The sequence below is a fragment of the Myotis nattereri genome, assembly GCF_964212035.1.
Source record: "Myotis nattereri genome assembly, chromosome: 7".
In the NCBI taxonomy this organism is placed as follows: Eukaryota; Metazoa; Chordata; class Mammalia; order Chiroptera; family Vespertilionidae; genus Myotis; species Myotis nattereri.
Window position 1 is genome coordinate 31,972,118 of NC_138082.1, and position 21,021 is coordinate 31,993,138.

The following is a 21,021-nucleotide window of genomic DNA, read 5'->3' on the forward strand; positions in this document are numbered from 1 at the left end:
AGGATTAATAATAATTAAAAAAGGACTGGGATAATGTTTAAAATATTGATATCATAGGTAGACCAAATTAGAAAAATGTGGTCAGTTAGACATCTCAGAGACATTGGTGAAGTTTAACTTTAATAATAACACATTTTAAAATAAAACCATCTTCTTTTTTTAAAAAAATATTTTTATAGCCAAAACCGGTTTGGTTCAGTGGATAGATCATCGGCCTGCGGACTGAAAGGTCCCAGGTTCGATTCCGGTCAAGGGCATGTACCTTGGTTGTGGGCACATCCCCAGTGGGAGATGTGCAGGAGGCGGCTGATCGATTTTTCTCTCTCATCGATGTTTCTAACTCTCTATCCCTCTCCCTTCCTCTCTGTAAAAAATCAATACAATATATTAAAAATAAAAAGATTTAAAAATTATTAAAAATATTTTTATAGGTTTCAGAGGAAGGGAGAGGGAGAGAGAGATAGAAACATCAATGATGAGAGAGAAACCTTGACTGACTGCCTACAGCACGCCCCACACTGGGGATCGAGCCAGTACCCGGGCATGTGCCCTGACTGGGAATTGAACCATGACCTCCTGGTTCACAGGTCAATGCTCAACCACTGAGCCATGCCGGCCCAGCAATAAAACAATAGTCTTCAAAGTGATAAAAGAATATTTACTTTTTTATAAATATAAAAACATTCAATAAAATGGTAATATTAAGTAATGTAGTATGGGTACAGGAATAAACAAAACAGTTAGTAGAATAGGATAGACAATAATAAAAACAGATCTCCTTCGTGTGGGAATCCTATATAATAAAAGCCTAATATGCTAAGTGTTGGGTTGTCCAGTTGGCCTCCAACCAATAAAGCTGCTCAACCGCTCACTATGACGTGAACTGACCACCAGGGGCAGTCAACTGGTCAACCAGTCGCTATGACATGCACTGACCACCAGAGGCAGATGCTCCAACTAGTAGGTTAGCTTGCTGCTGGGGTCTGGCTAATCGGGACTTGAACGCTCCCATGGTCCTTCCCTGGCTGGCCAACCTCCCGAATCCCTCCCTGGCCCCGATCGTGCACTGGTGGGGTCCCTCACCTGGCCTGTGCCCTCTTGCAATCCAGGACCCCTCCGGGGATGTCAGAGAGCCAGTTTCGGCCCGATCCTGCAGGCCAGACCGAGGAACCCCACTGGTGCATGAATTCATGCACGGGACCTCTAGTTTAGTATATGAAAAAGATCATTTTTTCCCTACCTGGTTTGGCTCAGAGGTTGGAGCATCAGCCCATGAACTGAAGGGTCCCGTATTCGATTCTGGTCCAGGGCACATACCTCAGTTGCAGGCTTGCTCCCCGGCCCCAGTTGGAGTGCCTGTGGGAGGCAACTAACCGATTTGTCTCTCTCACATTTGTCTGTCTTTCTCCCTCCCTCCCTTACACTCTCTCTAAAAATCAATGAAAAAAATATCCTTGTATGAGGATTAACAACAACAACAAGCTGAATGTGAAGATAAAACCATAAAAGTATTGGAAGGAAATACAGGAAAGTGGGTTTAGAAACTTCTTAAACATGACATGAAATTCCAAAGTCAGAAAGGAAATTGCTGGAAAGCATTGATTGCATCAAAATTTAAGAATATTTGTATGGCTTAAGCTACCTTGAAGTTAAAAGACAAATAAGCCCAGCCGATGTTGCTCAGTGACTTGAGCATCAGTCCATGAACCAAGAGAGGTCACCAGTTCGATTCCCGGTCAGAGCACATGCCCAGGTTGCAGGCTTGATCCCTGGTGGGGTGTATGCAGGAGGCAGCCAATCGATGGTCCTCTCTCATCGATGTTTCTATCTCTCTCTCCCTCTCCTTTCCACTCTCTCTAAAATCAATAAAAACATATTTTAAAAAAGACAAAGAACTTGGAAATAGTAACTGAAAAATATTAAGAAGAAATTAACACCTACATTATGGAATGTAAAAAAAAAAAAATAGCTGAATAGAAAAAGGAGCAAAGAATACAAATGGGTACTTCACCAAAGAGGAAATAAAAGGTGCCAGTTTACCTATCAGATTGGCAAGTAGGGAGAAGGTTAATTATAAGCCGTGGCAAGGCTGTGGTGAAGTGAGAACCTGTGTTCTATGATGGTGGGGTATAAATGGGAACGGTTGCTTTGGAGAGCAAGTTCACCATCTTTATTAAATAATGTGCATGCCCACCGTGTTTGCAAAGTGTACCTAATTGATGAGACACAGAGAGAAAATCAGTTCTAAGATAGAGAATTTTAAGATGAGTTTACCTGATATTGTATCATTGGAGATAAATTTGATTTTTTAAAAATGGCATTGAATCCCATTCACAAATACAAACAAAAAAACATGTAATATATGGAAATAAGTTTAGAATGATTTATTTAGAGAAAACCAAAAATTCTAGTGGGTAACCTAAAAGACTGTAGTGAATAAAAATAGAGGCTTTCAAGGAAAACCTATATTATAAAGAAATCCCTTTGCCACAGGAGAGAGATACAGCCCCAATCAAAATCCCAGCAGGGAGGTTATTTTGTTGTGAAATAAAAACTGGAAAGCAGCCCAGCTTTATTGCTCAGTGGTTGAGTATAGACCTATGAACCAGGAGGTCACGGTCCAATTCCCGGTTAGGGCACATGCCTGGGTTGTGGGCTCAATCCCCAGTGTGGGGCAGCAGGAGGCAACTGATCAATGATTCTCTGTCATCATTGATGTTTCTATCTCTTCCTCTCCCTTCCTCTCTGAAATCAATAAAAATATATTTTTAAAAAAAGTAGAAGTGGGTAATAGGTGGGATATTAAACAGTGTCCTGGAAAAGCAGAGAAGCGGGAAGACCGACCCACAACAGCAAAGTGACTGTGTCCTCGCTACTACCAGGCACACCTGGGAAGACCACGGGGAAGGAGCTTCATGTCACATGTCACATGATCACTGGTCATGTCTAGACCAGTGGTTCTCAACCTTCCTAATGCCGCGACTCTTTAATACAGTTCCTCATGTTGTGGTGGCCCCCAATTTCATTGTTACAAATTGAACATAATTAAAGCATAGTGGTTAATCACAAAAACAATATGTAATTATATATGTGTTTTCCGATGGTCTTAGGCGACCCCAGTGAAAGGGGTCTCGACCCACAGGTTGAGAACCGCTGCTCTAGACAACCAAGTTCTGTTCACTGGGTGCTCCATCTCCTAGGTTCTCTTCCGCTCTCTCACTCTGTTGGTCTGTTTCTGCTGTTTCTCTGCAGGTCCAAGCCTTGGCCTCTGCCAGTAAGTTTGAAGCTGAGCTGAAAGCTGAGCAAGATGAGCGGAAGCGGGAGGAGGAGAAGAGGAGGATCCGCCAGGCAGCCTTCCGGGAGCTCAAGGCCACTTTTAGCACATAGTCGGGTGACCTTGACCTCTGTCTACAGCTGTGCCTCACAGGTGCCCCTGGGAGAGCTGGGCAGGCATCCACACCCCCAACTGATTCCTCGCCCCAACCGGCCTCCACACCCCGTCAAGCAAACGCCTTAGCCTCAGGGCAGCAGGGAGCGTCCTCACCCCCAGGTGAGAGAGACCAGCTGTTCCTTGCCTCTCTTTTCCTCCCACGGTTCTCTGCCCTTTCCTGTAGCCAGAATGTGCCTCTGGCCACCTGTGACTTTTCCTTGTTCCTTTTACTCTTCCACATCAAATAGTGGAAACAAATTGTACAGGCACTTCTTCCCCTTGGTGGCCCTTAGAGGAGATGACCCTTGCGGGCTGTGATGTTCACGTTGCCCATTTTCTTGGGTAATTCTCTGCCCCACCCTCCTCCCCTTTGTTTCCCATCGGCTACCCTGTTCTCATTCTTAGCCCGAGCCTGCCAGTGGCCTTTGCATCTTTGCTTGTCTTTTGAGGCAGGTCAAGCTGGACCACTGCCTGTCCCCTCTCCAACAGGGGGCGTGGGATACTGCCAAGGTGACACAAAATAGTGAAAAGATAAGTTCTGTTCCTCCCATCACGGTTCTCCTGTCCCCTAGCATTTCCCCCAGACCCACCTTCATTCATGTCTCCCCATTCCAGCCTTTTTTCCCCACTCTTAAATACTGTGCTACATACCTATAATAATAAAAGAATAATTTAGACGTTCTATTAATGAGTAGAATTCCTGCTAACTCTGACTCTATGCAAATTATATTACAGTAGACCCCTGACATTCACAAGTGACAAATCTAGAGTCTTGCAAAATCCCAAAGGTCATGTCCACCCTCATCATGTAGAAAGTTTCCGACATCTGCTCCAAGGTGGTGAAGCTGTTCTAAACCTCCTGCACACGTTTTTATATCTTGTGAGTTCTTGGGATTGTGTACAAATGCCAGGGGTTTGTTGTATTTTTAAAAAATAATTCCTAATGTCATATTTATTCCCTTTTGTAACTGCTGTCTTTACAATAAAGAAAGCATCTGCATTTCTACCTTACAGCTGTTTCTTTTTAAATAAACTGTGCAATTAGACTTTGCTGTCACATCATTGTGCTTCTAGACTTCTTTGAACTGGGGGAGAGAGGAAGTGTTTTCCTTGGGGCCACTTCCAGCCCAGGCTTCTGATGGTCACTGAGTCTCTGAAGTCCAGTTAGAAGTGGTAACTAGAGGGTGAGTCTTCACTCCAGGGAATCTGAGCACTGAGGTTGTCTGCCAGCTGCTCTTTCCCATCCCATCACTGAGAATTTTTTCAGCTGTAGGTAAAACCTGTGGCTTAATCTCTCTCTTGCTTACTAGACTCTTGAAACTCTGAGGAGAGCTCACCTTCCCATGTATAATTCCAGGGTATTTGGGGGACCTGGTAAGGACTTCTGTCCTAAGAGAATACCCTTAGCTCCCCAGCGAAGATCATTTCTGTTTCTGCACATGCCCAAGACCTATACAATCCTCAGGCATTTTTCTAGGTCAAGTCATCCTCCAACCTCCCCACCTGGGTTGCGGTGAACATGAAAAAGGAATGAAGAGACTTATTGTATGATTATGCTTATTGGTATTTATCCAAATGAGCCAAGAACCTTTGTCCACACAAAAACCTGCACAAAAATGTTTATATGCAGCTTTATCCATAATTGCCAAAAGTTGGAAGCAACCAAGATATTCTTTGGTCAGTGAATGGATAACAGTGTCATCACAGTGGAATATTAATTTAGTGATGAAAAGAAATACTCAATAATAAAAAGAAATGAGCTATCAAGCCACAAAAAGATATGAAGAAAACTTAAATGTATATTGCTGACTGAAAGAAGCCAACCCGGAAAGGTTGCATCTACGTGATTCCAGCTGCTTGAGATTCTGGAAAAAGCAAAACTATGAAGACAGTAAAAGGATCAGTGGTTGTAGGGTGAGGGGCAGGATGAACACATGGCACACAGAGGACTTTTAGGTAGTCAAACTATGTATGATACTGTAATAGTAGACACGTTCATTGTACAGCTGTCAACACCCATAGAATGTACAAGAACAAGAGTGAACCCTTATGTAAACTATGGACTTTAGTTAATAATAATGCATCAATATGGGCACATCAACTGTAACAAGTGTACAACACTAACGCAAGGTGTTAATAATATGGAAAACTGGAGGGGGAGAAGGAAGAGAGGTTTATGGGCATTGGGTACTTCCTGCTAAGTTTTTCTGTAAACCTAAAACTGCTCTAAAAAAAATAAAGTCTACAATTTAAAAAAAAGAAGGCAGGGTTGGAGGCAACATTGTAATTACTTTCAAACATTCATTTGTTTCTCTTATAACTAGGCCCAAGTGAGAGTTAAAAACCCTTGAGTGCAATAACAGAAAATGTAACACAGGAGGATTTAAGACAAAAAGGGACCAATATTGGGCCATGTAACAGGCCAGAGACAGGACTTTTTGGCCCCATCTTGGTCATGAAGTCCTGCAGATGTTCCTTTCATGCCTGTCACCTGCAGTTCCCATCCTTCACCTCCATGGCCATGGCCTTCATTGGTTGCCCTGCCCTCATGTTGCCCTGATTGTCCACACTACAGCTAGAATAATTCTTATAAGCTGCAAACTGTTTCTAATACCTCTTGATTCTACCTTCCTCTTCACATGGAGTTCTCCCTCTATGTGTGTCTGTGTCCAAATTTCCCTTTTTAAATTTTTATTGATTTTTTTTCTTAGAGAGGGAGGAAGGGGGAGAGAGAGCGAGAGAGAAACATCAATCAGTTGCCTCCCATATGTGCCCTGACCAGGAATCAAACCCTCAACTTTTTGGTGCACAGAATGATGCTCCAACCAAGTCATACCCACGAGGGCTGTATTTCCCTTTTTCATAAGGACTCTAGTCACTGAATTAGAGCCCACCCCAATGACCTCATTTTAGCTCAGTTACCTCTTAAAGACCCTATCTCCAAATAATGTGACATTCTGAAGTACATTCTGAGGTGAGGATGCCAACATGTCTTTTGGAGGGATGCAATCCGATCCACAGAGAGGATGTTCAAATTGCTGTGTAACAAATTACCCCAAAATGTAGTGGCTTAAAGCAACCATTTTATTATGCTCATAGATTTGGTGAATCAGGAATTCAGACACGGCACAATGAGGATGTTTGTCCTTGCTTCATGATATCTTGGGCATGTACCTGGGTTGCAGGTTTGATCCCCAGTTCTAGTCGGGATGTGTGCAGGAGACAACCAATTGATATGTCTCTCTTACATTGATGTTTATCCCTCCCTCCCTCCCTATCCTTCCCTTCCACTCTAAAAAAAAAAAAAAAAAAAAAAAATCAATGGAAAAATATCCTCAGGTGAGGATTAACAAAAAATAAAATAGACTGAGTAAACAAGGTGGAAGCTCTACCACCTTTATGATCTAACATTGGAAGTCACCTTGTTTTTCTTCTAGCACATTGAAACAAGGGCCCGAGGGGAGGGGAATTATACTCTATGTCTAGAAAGGGTAATTACAAGGCTTTAGAGGAGTACAAGGCATGGAAGATATTGTTGCTGCCATCTTTAGGAAAACACAATCTGCCACAGTTGATCAACCTGTGTTTGCTACAAATTAAACTTGTTTTGGACTAAACTCCCTACTCCCCTCTCCTCCTAATCTGCTAGTCTCAATTTCTCTGTTTCTATCACCGATACAACAAATCTGAAACTTATTATCTCTGACTAGGGCAGGCATCATCTACTGTTAACTTTAAAAACCACTATTTAACAAAATATTGGAGAGACAGTAAATTAAACGAGAAGACAACAGCACCCTTCCTGAGGAGTATAATAAAAAATTTATTGATTTTATAGGTATTTATTGAATGTCTACTGTGTGCCAGGACAATGCCAGCTGCTGAGGAAACAAAGTCAAATAATGCAGTATGTGTAATGGTTAAAAGCAAGGGATGTTGTTGGCTTTCACCACCACTACCACCATATCATCATCATCTTAGATTCAGTTCTTGCTCTCTGATTTATAGTTTAGGGCTAAAAATATGGCTAAGGTACTCTGAAAAACAACTTGGCAGTTTCTGATAAAGTTAAGCAAACATCACATAACCACCAATCCTGTTTCTAGGCATTTACCCAAGTGAAATAAAAACCTATGTTCAGCCCTGGCTAGTGTGCCTCAATGGATAAAGTGTCGGCCTGCAGACGAAAGGATCCCGGGTTCGATTGGTCACGGGCACATGCCCGGGTTGCAGGCTCAGTCCCCAGTAGGGGATATGCAGAAGGCAGCCAATCAATGGTTCTCTCTCAACATTGATGTTTCTATGTTTCTATCTCTCCCTCTCCCATACTCTCTGAAATTAATAAAAATATATTAACCCCCCCCCGCCAGAAAACCTATGCTCATACAAATACCTATATATGGATATTTATAGCAATTTTATTAATAATCCCCAAACTATAAACAGCTCAAAATGTCCCTCAACTGGGCATGGATAAACAAATGTAGTGCATATATCCAGTGAAATACTACTCAGCAATAAAAAAGAAAAAAGTGCCCTGACTGGTGGGCTTGGTTGGTTGGAGCATTGTCCCATGTACTGAAGGGCCTTGAGTTCAATTCCCAGTCACGGCACATGCCAGTTCGATCCCTGGTCAGGGTGTGTACAGACTGCAACAAATTGATGGATGTCTCTCTCTCTCCCTCCTCTGCCTCTCTAAAATCAATGGAAACATATCATTGGGTGAGGGAAGAAGAAGGAGGTGGAGGAGGAGGGAGGGAGGGAGGGAAGAGGAGGAGGAGGAGGAGGAGGAGGAGGAGGAGGAGGAGGAGGAGGGAGAAGGAAGAAGGAAGAAGGAAGAAGAAAGAAGAAGGAAGAAGAAAGTACTGAAGTACTGAAACATGAACAGTATGGCTGACTCTCAGATGCATTATCTGAGTAAAAGAAGCCAGTCTCAAAAGGCCATATAGTGTATGGATTTATTTATATGACATAAGGCAAAACTATAAAGATGGAAACAGAACAGTGGCTTCAGGGGCTGGGAGTTTGGGAGGGGGGTTTAGGGCTACTTACAAAAGGTCATTGGGGGAGCTTTGGTGGGTGACGGGACTATTCTGTACCTTGCTTTTAGTGGTAGTTACACACACATATGTATTGGTCAAAAGTTGCAGACCTGCACATACAAATGTTAAATCTTACTGTATGCAATGCAATTATAGGCACAGGTTAACAGCCGTGGGCAAACTACGGCCCGCGGGCCGGATCCAGCTCGTTTGAAATGAATAAAACTAAAAAAAAAGACCGTACTTTTTTATGTAATGACTAGAGGCCTGGTGCACAAAAATTTGTGCACTCGGGGGAAAGGGGGGGGTCCCTCAGCCCGGCCTGTGCCCTCTCGCAGTCTGGGACCCCTCGGGAGATAACGACCTGCTGGCTTAGGCCTGCTCCCGGGTGGCAGAGGGCAGGCCCAATCCCTAGGTGCAGCCCCTGGTCGGGCTCAGAGAAGGGCTGATTGGGGAGTTGGGGCGCCGCCCCGGTCATGCACGGAGCAGGGCGGATCAGGAGGTTGCGATGCCACCCTCAGTCATGCTCAGGGTAGGGCCGATTGGGGGGTTGGGGCACCGCCCCCTGTCACACTCAAGGCAGGGTCGATGGGGAGGTTGTGGCGCCACCCCGTCATGCACAGAGCAGGGTCGATCAGGGGGTTGGGGAGCTCCCCCGTCACGCACAGAGCAGGGCCGATCAGGGTGTTGGGGAGCTCCCCCGTCACACTCAGGGCAGGGCCGATGGGGAGGTTATGGCTCTACCCCATCACACACAGAGGAGGGCCCGTGGGGGGCGGTTGGGGTGTCGCCCTCTATCACCCACAGAGCAGGGCCGATCAGGGGGTTGGGGCGCCGCCACTCTCACACTCAGGGCAGGGCCGATGGGGAGGTTATGGCTCTACCCCGTCACACACAGAGCAGGGCCCGTGGGGGCGGGGGTTGGGGCGCAGCACCCTGTCACACACAGAGCAGGGCCGATCAGGGGGTTTGGGAGCTCCCCCCTATCAGGCACAGAGCAGGGCTGACCAGGGGGTTGGGGCGCCTTCCCCTGTCATGAACAGAGCAGGGCCGATAGGGAGGTTGTGGCCCCACCCCCTGTCACACACAGAGCCACAGGGCAATCAGGGGGTTTGGGCACTGCCCCCTGTCATGTTGATCCCGGTACCGGAAGTGCCTCCCGGCTCCACTGAGGGGATGATGGTTGTTTGCAGCTGGTCACACACCCTTCAGGGTGGGGGTCCCCAATGGGGTGCCTGGCCAGTCTGGGTGAGGGGCTGAGGGCTGTTTTCAGGTTGGCGGGTGACGGAAGCTCCCAACCGCTCCTTTTTTTCTTTTTTTTATTCTGGGACAGCTTTAGCTCTGAGGCTTGGCTCCAGCTCTTAGGCCTCCACTGCTGAAAGCAGGTATCTGGTTTGTTTGGGTTCTATAATCGAAACAATGTATAACTCCAGCTCTGAGATCCCGGCTGGCTGAAAGCAGGTTTCTGGGGTTTTGTTTAGCTTCTATATTTGTTACAATGTTTCAAACTGCAGGCTCAGAGGCTGACAAGGCAGGCGGGGAATGTTGGAGTCCTCCATCACTGAAGCAAGCAAGCCTCATGTTAGTTTCAAGCTGCCTGGCTGCCGGCCGCCATCTTGGCTGGCAGTTAATTTGCATATCACCCTGATTAGCCAATGGGAAGGGTAGCGGTCGTACACTAATTACCATGTTTCTCTTTTATTAGATAGGATGTTTACTTTGAATTTATATTAGTTCACACAAACACTCCATCCATGCTTTTGTTCCGGCCCTCCGGTCCAGTTTAAGAACCCATTGTGGCCCTCGAGTCAAAAAGTTTGCCCACCCCTGGGCTAGAAACACGAGGTCTGCCATCAGTCATCCTGAGCTAGGCAGTCCTTAGAGGCAATAGGTGGACGTGTCAGGACAGAAGCCACGATGACGTTGTTCATGATGGCTTGCCAGGTATGGGAGTTGAGAAAGTGCTTTTAACTTTGTGTGTGTGTGTGTGTGTGTAGTTGGCTTTGAAAGGGAACACAGAGGTAGGAGGTGGTTGGAAGAGGAATTGGAGTGTGAACATTCACTTTTAAGATGGAAGAACATTTGAGTATTTTTAAGAGCTGGCAGCCCGAGCTGGTGTGACTCCCTTGGTTGGAGGATTGTTCCTTTCAAACACGGAAAAGTCATGGGTTCCTGGCACATACCCTGTGGTTTGGTCCCGGTGGGGGAGCTTAAGAGGGTGCAACCAACCCATGTTTCTCTCTCTCCCTCCCTCTTTCTTAAAAAAGAAAAAAAAATCAATAAACATATCCTCGGGCAAGGATTAAAAAATAATAATAATCGCTGATGGGAAGAATCCCGTTTCAGAGGGAGAGGTTGGAGCCATAAGGAAAGAATGGAATGACCCGAGAAGGGTAGAGTAGCCAGATTTAGCCAACCAACATTTGAATTTCAGAAAAACAACACATACCTTTTTAGTGCATGTCCCTCATATTGCTGGGCGTCCTGCATTTTACCTGCCAAACCCCAAACGGAAGATTTGGGGGCAAAAGGGCTTTCGCTCCGATACCGTAGGAGGGGTGGGGGCTCTGAAGTCCTTGCCCGCTGTCACACTCCGAGACTCCAGACTGAATTTCCGGTTCTACCAGGACCGTTAGTAAGTGGAGACGCTGCTTTGAATTTCAGCTTTTTTTAAAAAACATTTTTATTGATTTCAGAGAGGAAGGGAGAGGGGGAGACAGATAGAAACATCAATGATAAATCATTGATCGGCTGCCTCCTACATGCCCCACACTGGGGACCGAGCCCACAACGCCGGCATGTGCCCTTGACTGGAATCGAACCGGGACCCTTGAGTCCGTAGGCCAACGCTCTACCCACTGAGCCAAACCGGCCAGGGCTGAATTTCAGCTTTTGCCGCTTCCCCACTTTCTCTAGGACGGGAAGCGGTCAGAAAAAGGCTGGACGAAAACCTGTGGAAAAGTTCTAGTTGGAACATCAGCTCGTACAGGATGCGGAGCTTTCTGAACTGCGAACGCGCTCAGGACTGGGCGCGCAGGACGGTGAGTCACAGGGCACCCGGCCCGGGTCCACCTCTGGACACCACCTCCTCTCACCTCAAGGGCAGGCGGAAGCCGCGCCGGGACCGCCGGCGCCTGCGCCCTGCCGCCGCTCCGCCCCGCCCCCTCTGGCCCGACATCCGGGGCTCGGGCGGCAGCGTGTCCGGGAAGAGGGGCGGGAGGCCGCGGAAAGGAAGATGTCGTGGGAGGCTGGAGGAGCCGGGAGGGCGGTAAGACGGGGCGGGGCTGGGCGGGGCGAAGCAGGGGGCGGGGCGGAGCGAGCGCGCTGTCACGTGACGTGCGTGGCGACGTGTCGGCCATCTTGTGTTGTTGAGGCTGAGGACTGACTTGGGTTCTGAGAGACTCCCTGTCCCGGACCGCAGGTAACCAGCGACTCCGTCTCGCTCCCCTGTCCGGCACCGCTCCGCGCCCCGTCTCCGCTGTTCCTCCGGGCCGTCCGGGCCCTCCGCCCGCGCTCCCGTCCCCGCCACTCCGGCAGCCCTGGTCCAGCCGCATGGATAGCCATAGGCCGCCCTGGCAGCGGCCGCGGCTGGCTCGGGCGTCAGGCTAGGGGACAGGTCAGGTGCGGGGCCGGAGGGAGCTTCCTCCCCGGCGGGGGGCACGCCGGGCCCGGGCGCGTCTTGTCCTCGGAGCCGGAGAGCCCCCTCCCCCGGGGCCCGTTGGCATCGCGGTGGGAGCCGAGGAAGGGTGATGGGATGGGCAGTGTCAGGTCGGCTCGCTCCGGGCCAGAGGGCTCGCCATCCGCTACCTGCTCCTCGGGGCCAGCCCCCCGCCCGGCCTCGGGGTGCCCAGGGCAACAGCTGCTGCAGCGAGACAGCTGCTCCGGCCGGCCCCCCGCCCCACACCTGGCCTCCGGGAGGTGCGCCCTTGTCGTGCTCACTGAGTGTCTGCGCTGGGAGGCTCATTCCGCGGAGAGAGGACGGGGTCTGGACCAGGCCCGAGGCCAAGTGGAGCCATGGCCGGAACCTGGGACAGAGGCTGGGACAGGAGGGTCCTTGGTGGCTTGGGGTCCGCACGTTACTTCAGGCGAAAATGGGCCTTAGCCTTGAAGTGTCAGCAGTTTCCCACCAGGCGTTTGAATGCTTCAGTTTTGTGGCTGAAACAAGTCGAGCGACCAGGGGACGGGGGCGGGGAGGGGTGAGTACGAAAGAAGCAGGTTGTATGACTGGTGTTTGGGAAGCAGGAACGTTGCTTTGCATTTACCTACCACTGTGTTGTTGTTTTAATTTTACATTCTTCTTTTTCTGAAAGTCAAAGCACTTAAGCACTCCTAGTGTCTCTGTTAGAAAGGTAAGTACCCCAGTGTAACCTGCAAGAAATTGAGGAAGGGGCCAGGACCTGTCATCGGCTTCTGATCCGGTATTACATACCTTGGATTATAGGCAGTTTTGATTGCCAGTGTTGCGTCCGGGGAATATATATTCTTATGTAGTATTGCCTTTTTAGACTTTCAGATTAAAAAAGAATTTTCTTGTCATTGTTTCTATACATTAATTCATTCTTCTAATATTCGCAGCTCTGGCCTTACAGAGTCTGTCCATTTTGGTTAGAATGTAAATGTGTTTTGTCATTCATTGGTGTTTTTATGTATTATACTAGTTAGAGGAGCACCTTTTCGAGTACTCAAACTGGAATGTGTGCTTTCCTGTTACATCAGATGTTGACATCAGTAGAGGACACTAGGAAAAAATTTTCAAGTGGCCTGTATCTGGGAAAATGTCAAATAACCCTTCTTCCTTTGACATTTAACACCGAGGAATACACTGATGTTGGTAGTGATTCACAAGAAAAGAAAGGGCTTCACAGCTTTTCTATACTTGACAAAGCATTTTACAATTTTGAGAATGAGGAGGGAGTAAGGATCATGTGTCTTCATTCATTCATTCATTCATTCATGCATTCATTTATTTGACAAATATTGAGACCTTGTTACAACTGTTGGGTGCTGGGAGCAAAACAGACCCAAAATTCCTATCTCCTAGGAGCTCATTTCTAGACAGATAAATAAATACTTAGGTAAAATATATAGTGCAGTGGTAAATGATGTGGGAAAAAATGAGACAGTGAAATAGGATAATAAAGAATTGGGGAGGGATTAATTTTGAGTGCCCTGGGAAGGCCTCATGGAAAAGCTAATATTTGAGAAAAGACCTGACACAGGGAGAGGAGCTACTCCTGTAGCTATGTGGAGGAGGAATGCTCCAGGCTAGGGAAGCCAGGCAAACACCTCAAGGCAGAAACTGAAGGGAGCAGATAGATCCTGGTGGCTGGGGAAAATGGAGGGTAGTCTAGCCAGAGAGGTGCAAGTGAGAGATGGGCTAGTAGGAAGTGTGTGCACAGATGAGAGGAGTTATTCACTGTCCTGGACTCTTTTTCCACATCTCTGACTCTTGGAAAGGGAAATCAGATTCTGGAAATGTGGGCGCCTGTGCTCAAACCCCTTCCTCTCCTACCCCATTTAGAAAAATTCAGGATGCTCACAGAACATATTTCAGGAAGTTGTCATGAAATATCTTTCTCAAAAGTAAGTTTTTAAAAAAATATATATATTTTATTGATTTTCTACAGAGATGAAGGGAGAGGGATAGAGAGTTAGAAACATCGATGAGAGAGGAACATCGATCAGCTGCCTCCTGCACACCCCCCACTGGGGATATGCCCGCAACCAAGGCACATGCCCTTGACCGGAATCGAACCTGGGACCCTTGAGTCCGCAGCTCAATCCACTGAGCCAAACCAGTCAGGGCAAAAGTAAGTTTTTAAAGAAGGTTGATGATAAATTACCTGAAGTGATTTTTCAAAAGGAATTGCTTTTTAAGAAGGGGATCTTTGGGATAATTCAGAATATTTGAAAATGTAGAGATATAATGTTCTTTGAAGTTTAGATACAGATAAACTGAGGAAAGATATGGGATATGATCTAAAAGAAAGGTGAAATCTGTATTAATGCATGTTGTCCTTAATATGGTTAGCAAAGAATTCTTAATTATTTCTGTGTTGTCTAGCCTAGTTTAAAATTACTCAGGGACTCTTCCACTAATTTGTTTGTATATATTTTATAGCATTTTACATGTGCAGAACTTTATATGCTGAGTTTTTTATTCCTCCACTTTTACCTTTTAGACTAGGTCTTCGATTTTCATTGGAAAATTTTTCTGATTTCCTTCTAGCTTATCTCCATATTCTTATTACTGAGCTTTCATAAATGTCCTCTTTTGTTTAAAAAAATATTTTTATTGATTTCAGAGAGAAGGGAGAGGGAGAGGGAGAGATAGAAACATCATTGATTGGCTGCCTGCTGCATGCCCTCCACTGGGGATCAAGCCCGCAATGTAACTCAACCCGGGCATGTGCTCTGACTGGTTCATAAGTCGACGCTCAACCCTGAGCCACACCAGCTAGGCTGCCCTCTTTTACTTTAATTCACCTTAGGAATTTAATATTTTGGTTTTGAAATGCTTTTGCTTGTGAGTTGCATCTATGAAAGATAATTTGTCCTAGGCTTGCCTGAAAATCATGAGAAGATAAGAATTACAACTTCAGGATGTGAGTGCAGCTCCTTGGCTCAAAGGAGACATAGTGATGATAGTGACCATGGTAGTGTTTTCTTTTTCTTTTTTTGTTAGGTAGTGTTTTAAGTGAATCAGTTATCTTTCTCCTTTTTCTTCATTGAATTTTGAAGTGACATTTCCAAATTATAATGTCTTTGATGTCATACCAGTTCATTTGTTCTCATGACTTTGCATTTTAATACTCCATATGTCCTCTTTTTGTTGACCTTCACACTGGAAGATGACAATATTGATAGCAATTACTATCTAGGAGAACCTTTTTGGGTGAAAAGATTATTACTGTCCCTTCCCTCCTAAAGGATCTTTGATTTGTACCATTTTCAAAGACTGACTTCATTTGCAGTTTTCCATTAGCCCCAGCTGAGTAAATTTTCAGTACTTTCTGTTTTGTTCTGTTTCTTATAGATTATAGTGGGACCAGTCTCATGAGATTGAATCTACTACAGCCTATGTTGGTGTTAATCCAGGTATTTTAGAAGCATTTTCTTTAGCAATTTAAATTGCCTAACATTATTTGGTCATTGTTGTAAAACTTTGAATTCAAGTTTTGTTCTCTCTCTTGACCCCCACTTGGATTTTATGATGATAATATCCTAGGATTTACATTCATGTTTAATGCCCTGAAGAAGTACATATCTTTAACGGATTTTTTTTTTAATCCTCACCAGAGGATATGTTTTTATTGATTTTTTTATTTTTTTATTTTTTTTAGCAAGAGAGGAAGGGAGAGGGAGAGAGAGAAACATCGATGTTAGAAAGAAACATTGATTGGTTGTTTCTGCATGTACCCCACCAGGGATCAAACTCGAAACCTAGATATGTGCTCCAACTGGGAATTGAATCCAAAACCTTTTCATGTATGGGATGTTGCGCTAACTATCTGAGCCACCCAGCCAGGGCAAGAAGAACATAGCTTTAAAAATATCAGTAGATTTTTTAATCCATAGGCAAGCTTATTTGTATTTAGAATTTTAATATTTTTTGTCCAGATTAGCATTTGTTTTTTATTTTTTATGCTCTCTAGATGACTGAAAAGTATGCTAGATTAATTATGCAGGAATACAAAATGATACCTTTGCTGAATTGCCCATAATTTTGTGGGAGGTTGAGGGAGAAGAGGGGAGAGGTTTGAAAAACAAAAGGGAATTCACTTAAATGGCCAAGATTAATTTTATAAAAATATTTTCAAAGTATTACATGCTTCCCTACTTGAAGAAATTAAGTGAGGACCACAATTTTATATTAATTATGGAGTTTCACTGAACTTGAACTTAATTTATAAAAGAAGATATTCTAGAGCTTGTTCTCTTGAGCCCAGAGGAAGTTTTATTATCTAGTTCTCCCCTCTTCTTCTGCCTGCTTTTATAAAAAGTAGAGTGCATTGGGCAAAGTTGGATGGCCTTTTGGACATTATAACACAGCTACTTTTTCTTGCAAAATTAAAGGTGGAAGTGGCTTTCTCAAATTGCTTTCTTTTTGTTAGTAAAATTGTCAACTTAATTATTGTTTTTGACTCTTCAAGAGCAGTGTCCAAAACATCATTTGATGTTAGCTGAGAAACTATTGTGGTTCAGTCCACTCCTTGTCACTTGAAATGTCACCATCTGGTGGATTTTTAAGATACTGTCTCAACAGAGCATTAAAAGGAGGTTGTGATTTTATAACTGAAAGCATACCTGGAGCTTTGCTCCTTGGTCATTTTGGCAGTGGTATACTTCTTAGGACTCACTGATTATTTGCATAGGGTACATATTATATTGCTTTGTTGCTGGCTGTTTTTTTATCAGATATGTTTAAAAAGTTAATACCAAATATGAGCAGTGATCCTTGTTTTTTTGTTTTTAATCCTCATTCAAGGATATGTTTATTGATTTTAGAGAGAGAGAGGAAGAGAGAGAGCTAGAGAAAGAGAGAGCAAAACATCATCGCTTCCTGTATACTCCTAGACCGGGGATTGAACCCAAAACATAGGTATGTTCCCTGACCTGGAATCAGACCCATAACCTTTTGGTGTATAGGATGTCACTCTGACCACCTGAGCCACCTAGTCAGGGCACAATGTGGTTTTGAATGAAAATTCTAAATAATCACTCTCCTGAAACCTTATAGTGGTGTGTATTTGTTATCTTCATCAGAATCAGAACTTTTGTTAAAAAGTTCTATATGTATTTTTCTCCTTAGCCATACAGTATGCTTAGCGGTTAGAGTGTCGACCAGTTCCCTGAAGTGTCTTGGGTTTGATTCCTGGTCAGGGCACATATCCACATTGCGGGTTGGATTCCTGGTCCGGGTACCTGGGGGTGGGCAACCAATTGATGTTTCTCTTTCACATCTCTTTCCCTACCCCTTCCTCTCTAGAATCAATGAAAAAAGCATATCCTCAGGTGAGGACTAAAAAAAAACGTATTTTTCAATTCCAATCCAGAAGTAGTGAGAGAGACTCTGTCAGGAAAGAGAATCTTGTTTATGAGCACACCATATGATTTTAATATTTTAACCAGGTTTGGAATTCATTTCCTAGAAACATTCATAATAAATTGTGTTTTTGAAGTTTCTTAAGAGATTGCTAGGTGATTTACTGTAATACTTTTATTATTTACAGTGTTAAAAGGGCCCGAACAAAGTCTGCGCAAACCACCTGCTGTGAACCAGCAGAACTTTTGAACAGGTGAGTGTTGAAGGGAATACAAAGCTGAGGTGGGTTTATGTAAACAGATGGTTTTTGCTTTGGTTATTTTGTTTTGGTTATTTTTGTCCTATTATTTCTCCTGAGGTTATAGACAGTGAGTAAACTTCTCTAGTACTGCTCAGATCATTTATGAACCATAAGAATAATAATAAGTACTGCTCAGATCCTTTATGAACCATAAGAATAATAATACCCTTTCTGCATTGATCCTGGTATAAATTTATGTCTTAAACTGTCATAATGATTTTTTTGATGGCATGAAACAGGAAGAGGAATGCTTTGGGGGCAGGGGTAAGGAAGTATCTTAAAGAACCCAAGAGCAGTTGGCTTCATGAAGGACACAATCTAGAAACGGAAGCATTCAGGAGCAAGGTTGTCCAGCTAGCACTTTTCTCCCCTTTGGCTAGTCAGTGTCCTCTCTTGTCTCTTGTCATCCTGTTTCAGTTGTCTTTCCACAGTCTGGTCTTTTATGCTTTACAAACACATGAAAGAAAATTCCACTTACTTTCTAGAGCCACAAATGAACTCAGGCTCTTGTGCCACTGGTTTAAATTGTGTCCACATTTCAGGTTCCTTTGAGGGAAAATTTGATTAGTTTAGCTTGGTCCAGTTCTCCATCATTGGTTCATTTAGTATAGCCATGGGTTTGGTCCAAAGTGCAACCTAGTTAGTTGGAAGATTCCTAAGAGTGGGGGAAGGCCTTAGAGAAGGTGGTGTGTTGGCTATTCTAATCAGAGACCCACAGAAGTTTCTAGATATTTTTCCTTTCCTAGAAAAATTTTCTTTATATATAGCTCATCAGTTTCAGTTTATGTGCCCTGAAGAGTTAAAATATAGGGCATATACTCTGAATACCATTAATTCCAATGGGTTAAATCTGAAAAGAAAGAAACATCAATTGAGCTATCAGCTGATAAAGTGTGTATACATTTTTGGGGGGGACCCCATATATATGCATATCTTTTGGTGAATGAGGGCCAGTAGGTCTCACCAAGCATCTTTGTTGGAACTTCCTAGTGCAGAGTTTTTTAAAAAGATTTTTAAAATTGGTTTTTAGAGAGAGAAACATCTATGTTTCAGCTGCTTCCTGCATTTCCCCTATGGGGGATCGAGCCCACAATCCTGGCATGTTTCCTGACCTGGAATCGAACCAGGAATCAAAATGGCAACCTTTTGGTGCACTGGAGGATGCCCAACCAACTGAGCCACACTGGCCAGGACCCTAGTGCAGATTTTTAACTAAAGTTCTTTAAAAAAAAATTATATCTATATCTATATATACATATATACATATATATAGGTATATAAATATATATATAATATTTATGAATATATGTATATATATATATATATTTTTATTGATCTCAGAGAGGTAAGGAGAGGAAGAGAGAGAGAAACATCAATGATGAGAGAGAATCATTGATTGGCTGCCTCCCGCATGCCCCCACTGGGGATTGAGCCGCAGCCCAGGCATGTGCCCTTGATGGGAATGGAACCCACCATCCTTCAGACAATGCTCTATCCATTGAGCCAAACTGGCTAGGGCTTAACTAAAATGTTTGATTGGAGTGGGGAAGGAATGCGGGTGGGGTTCAAATGAACACATGGGATAAAGGTTTTTTTGTTTGTTAGTTTTTTTAATTTTCAGAGAGAGGAGAGGGAGGGAGAGAAAGGGAGAGAGAGAGAGAGAGAGAGAGAGAGAGAGAGAGAGAGAGAGAGAGAGAGAGAGAGGCATTAATGTGAGAGTGAAACATTGATCAGCTGCCTCCTGCACACCCCCTATCGGGGTTAGAGTCCACAACTCCAGGCATGTGCCCTGACCTAGAATTGAACTGAAACCTTTCTGGGCATAGACGGCACCCAACCAGCTGAGCCACATTGGCCAGAGTGCGATAAAGGTTTGACAAAAGGACATAAGCAAATGAGAGGCTTAGTGGAAATTTAGTGGTTACTTATTTATTTTTCATTGATTGCTTTTATAAATTTTAATCTCTGGGTACCTTTTACATTATTGAACAGCACTTAACTATTAGGAAGCAATAGAGAATTTGAAGGGTGGGACTTCTGTAAGCGAATCTAGTCACATTATTTGGGTGGTAGAAGGGACTTGTTACTGTTGGTAAAGGATCAGTGAGACAGTATAAACTTGTATATTAACATGTTTTTGTAGTCTTTAATTATTAGTTAATTCAGAAGCAAAATTGTTTAAATAATTTTTTATTACTTAAATCTTATGTTAGTATATTAGTGTATCAAGATTTTTTAAAATTGATTTTAGAGAGGAAGCAAGAGAGAGAGACACACACCAATTGGTTGCCTCCCGAAAGCACCCCAACCAGGGATGGACCCCAAAACCTGGGTATATATTTTGACTGGGAATCGAACCCACCACCTTTTGGTGTACGGGATGACACCAAATCAACTGAGCCACACCGGCTAGGGCAGTATATTGAGATTTTTGATGCAAAGCCTAGGGATTATTAATAAAAGTGATTTATTATAAAGTAATGTATTGAATGACAGGTCACAGATGTGACTTCCTATGGTACTTCTTTTTCAGCCAAGGTTTCTTTAGTAAATTGGTTGCAGCTGAATTCATTTTTAAGGTAGAAGAGTCCATTCTCATATTGTATATTTTCTTTAATCTGGATGTTGAGGTAAGGGTTATTCAAGATTTTGTGAAGTTTAAAAAGATTTCCACATAACCTCTGTAAAGGTGTCAAGGGTTTGGGGAATCCTCTCTGGAAAACATTGACTTGTAGTGAGATTATCAAATGACATGGTAATATTTATGACATTGTAATTTTCCATAGAATAGTTCACAGTTGCTAATTTTGTTCTTGTTCTTTTATCAAAAAGGGGAGAGAAAAGAGAAACATTTACATAATGTTCAGAAATAGTGTGAGAATGATAGTAATAGCTTTTCTTATAGTGATATTGTGGTCAGTATGTTCTTTGGGAACAAAGCTCCTTTTATTCAGATTGTTGTGGGTCTGGAGGAAGTCTCAAGAGCTCTGGTCTCTTCAGTATTGGTCCCATGGTTATAGAGACTGGCAAGGAATTGGCAGAGGTACTGTCTTGGTACTTTCTAAATAATAAATCATGGCTAAGGCTGTGAAGACATGTCCATATCCAAGGCTCTCATGATTAGACCATTGGGAGTTGAAGTGGTGCTGCCCAAACCATGGCCAGTTGAGTAAAACCATCCTGAAAGCTCAGTGGGACAGAG

The 21,021-nt window shown here is 44.0% G+C and overlaps 2 protein-coding genes across 3 annotated transcripts in view; both read left to right on the forward strand.

Annotated features, from left to right (window-relative positions):
- The window catches only part of EFHD1 (EF-hand domain family member D1), a 40,872-nt gene extending 36,396 nt beyond the window's left edge, over positions 1 to 4,476 (forward strand). For both annotated transcript variants that reach the window (XM_081096263.1, XM_081096264.1), the window contains exon 4: positions 3,253 to 4,476. In XM_081096263.1, coding sequence (XP_080952389.1) covers positions 3,253 to 3,387 — 135 coding nt within the window. In that variant the 3' untranslated portion in view covers positions 3,388 to 4,476. The remainder of the gene's footprint in view (positions 1 to 3,252) is intronic.
- A 7,303-nt stretch (positions 4,477 to 11,779) lies between these two features.
- Positions 11,780 to 21,021, forward strand: part of GIGYF2 (GRB10 interacting GYF protein 2) — a 134,810-nt gene continuing 125,568 nt past the window's right edge. The window contains exons 1-3 of the mRNA XM_081096266.1: positions 11,780 to 11,893; positions 15,509 to 15,570; positions 17,706 to 17,771. The gene's annotated coding sequence lies outside the window, so the exon portion shown is untranslated. The remainder of the gene's footprint in view (positions 11,894 to 15,508; positions 15,571 to 17,705; positions 17,772 to 21,021) is intronic.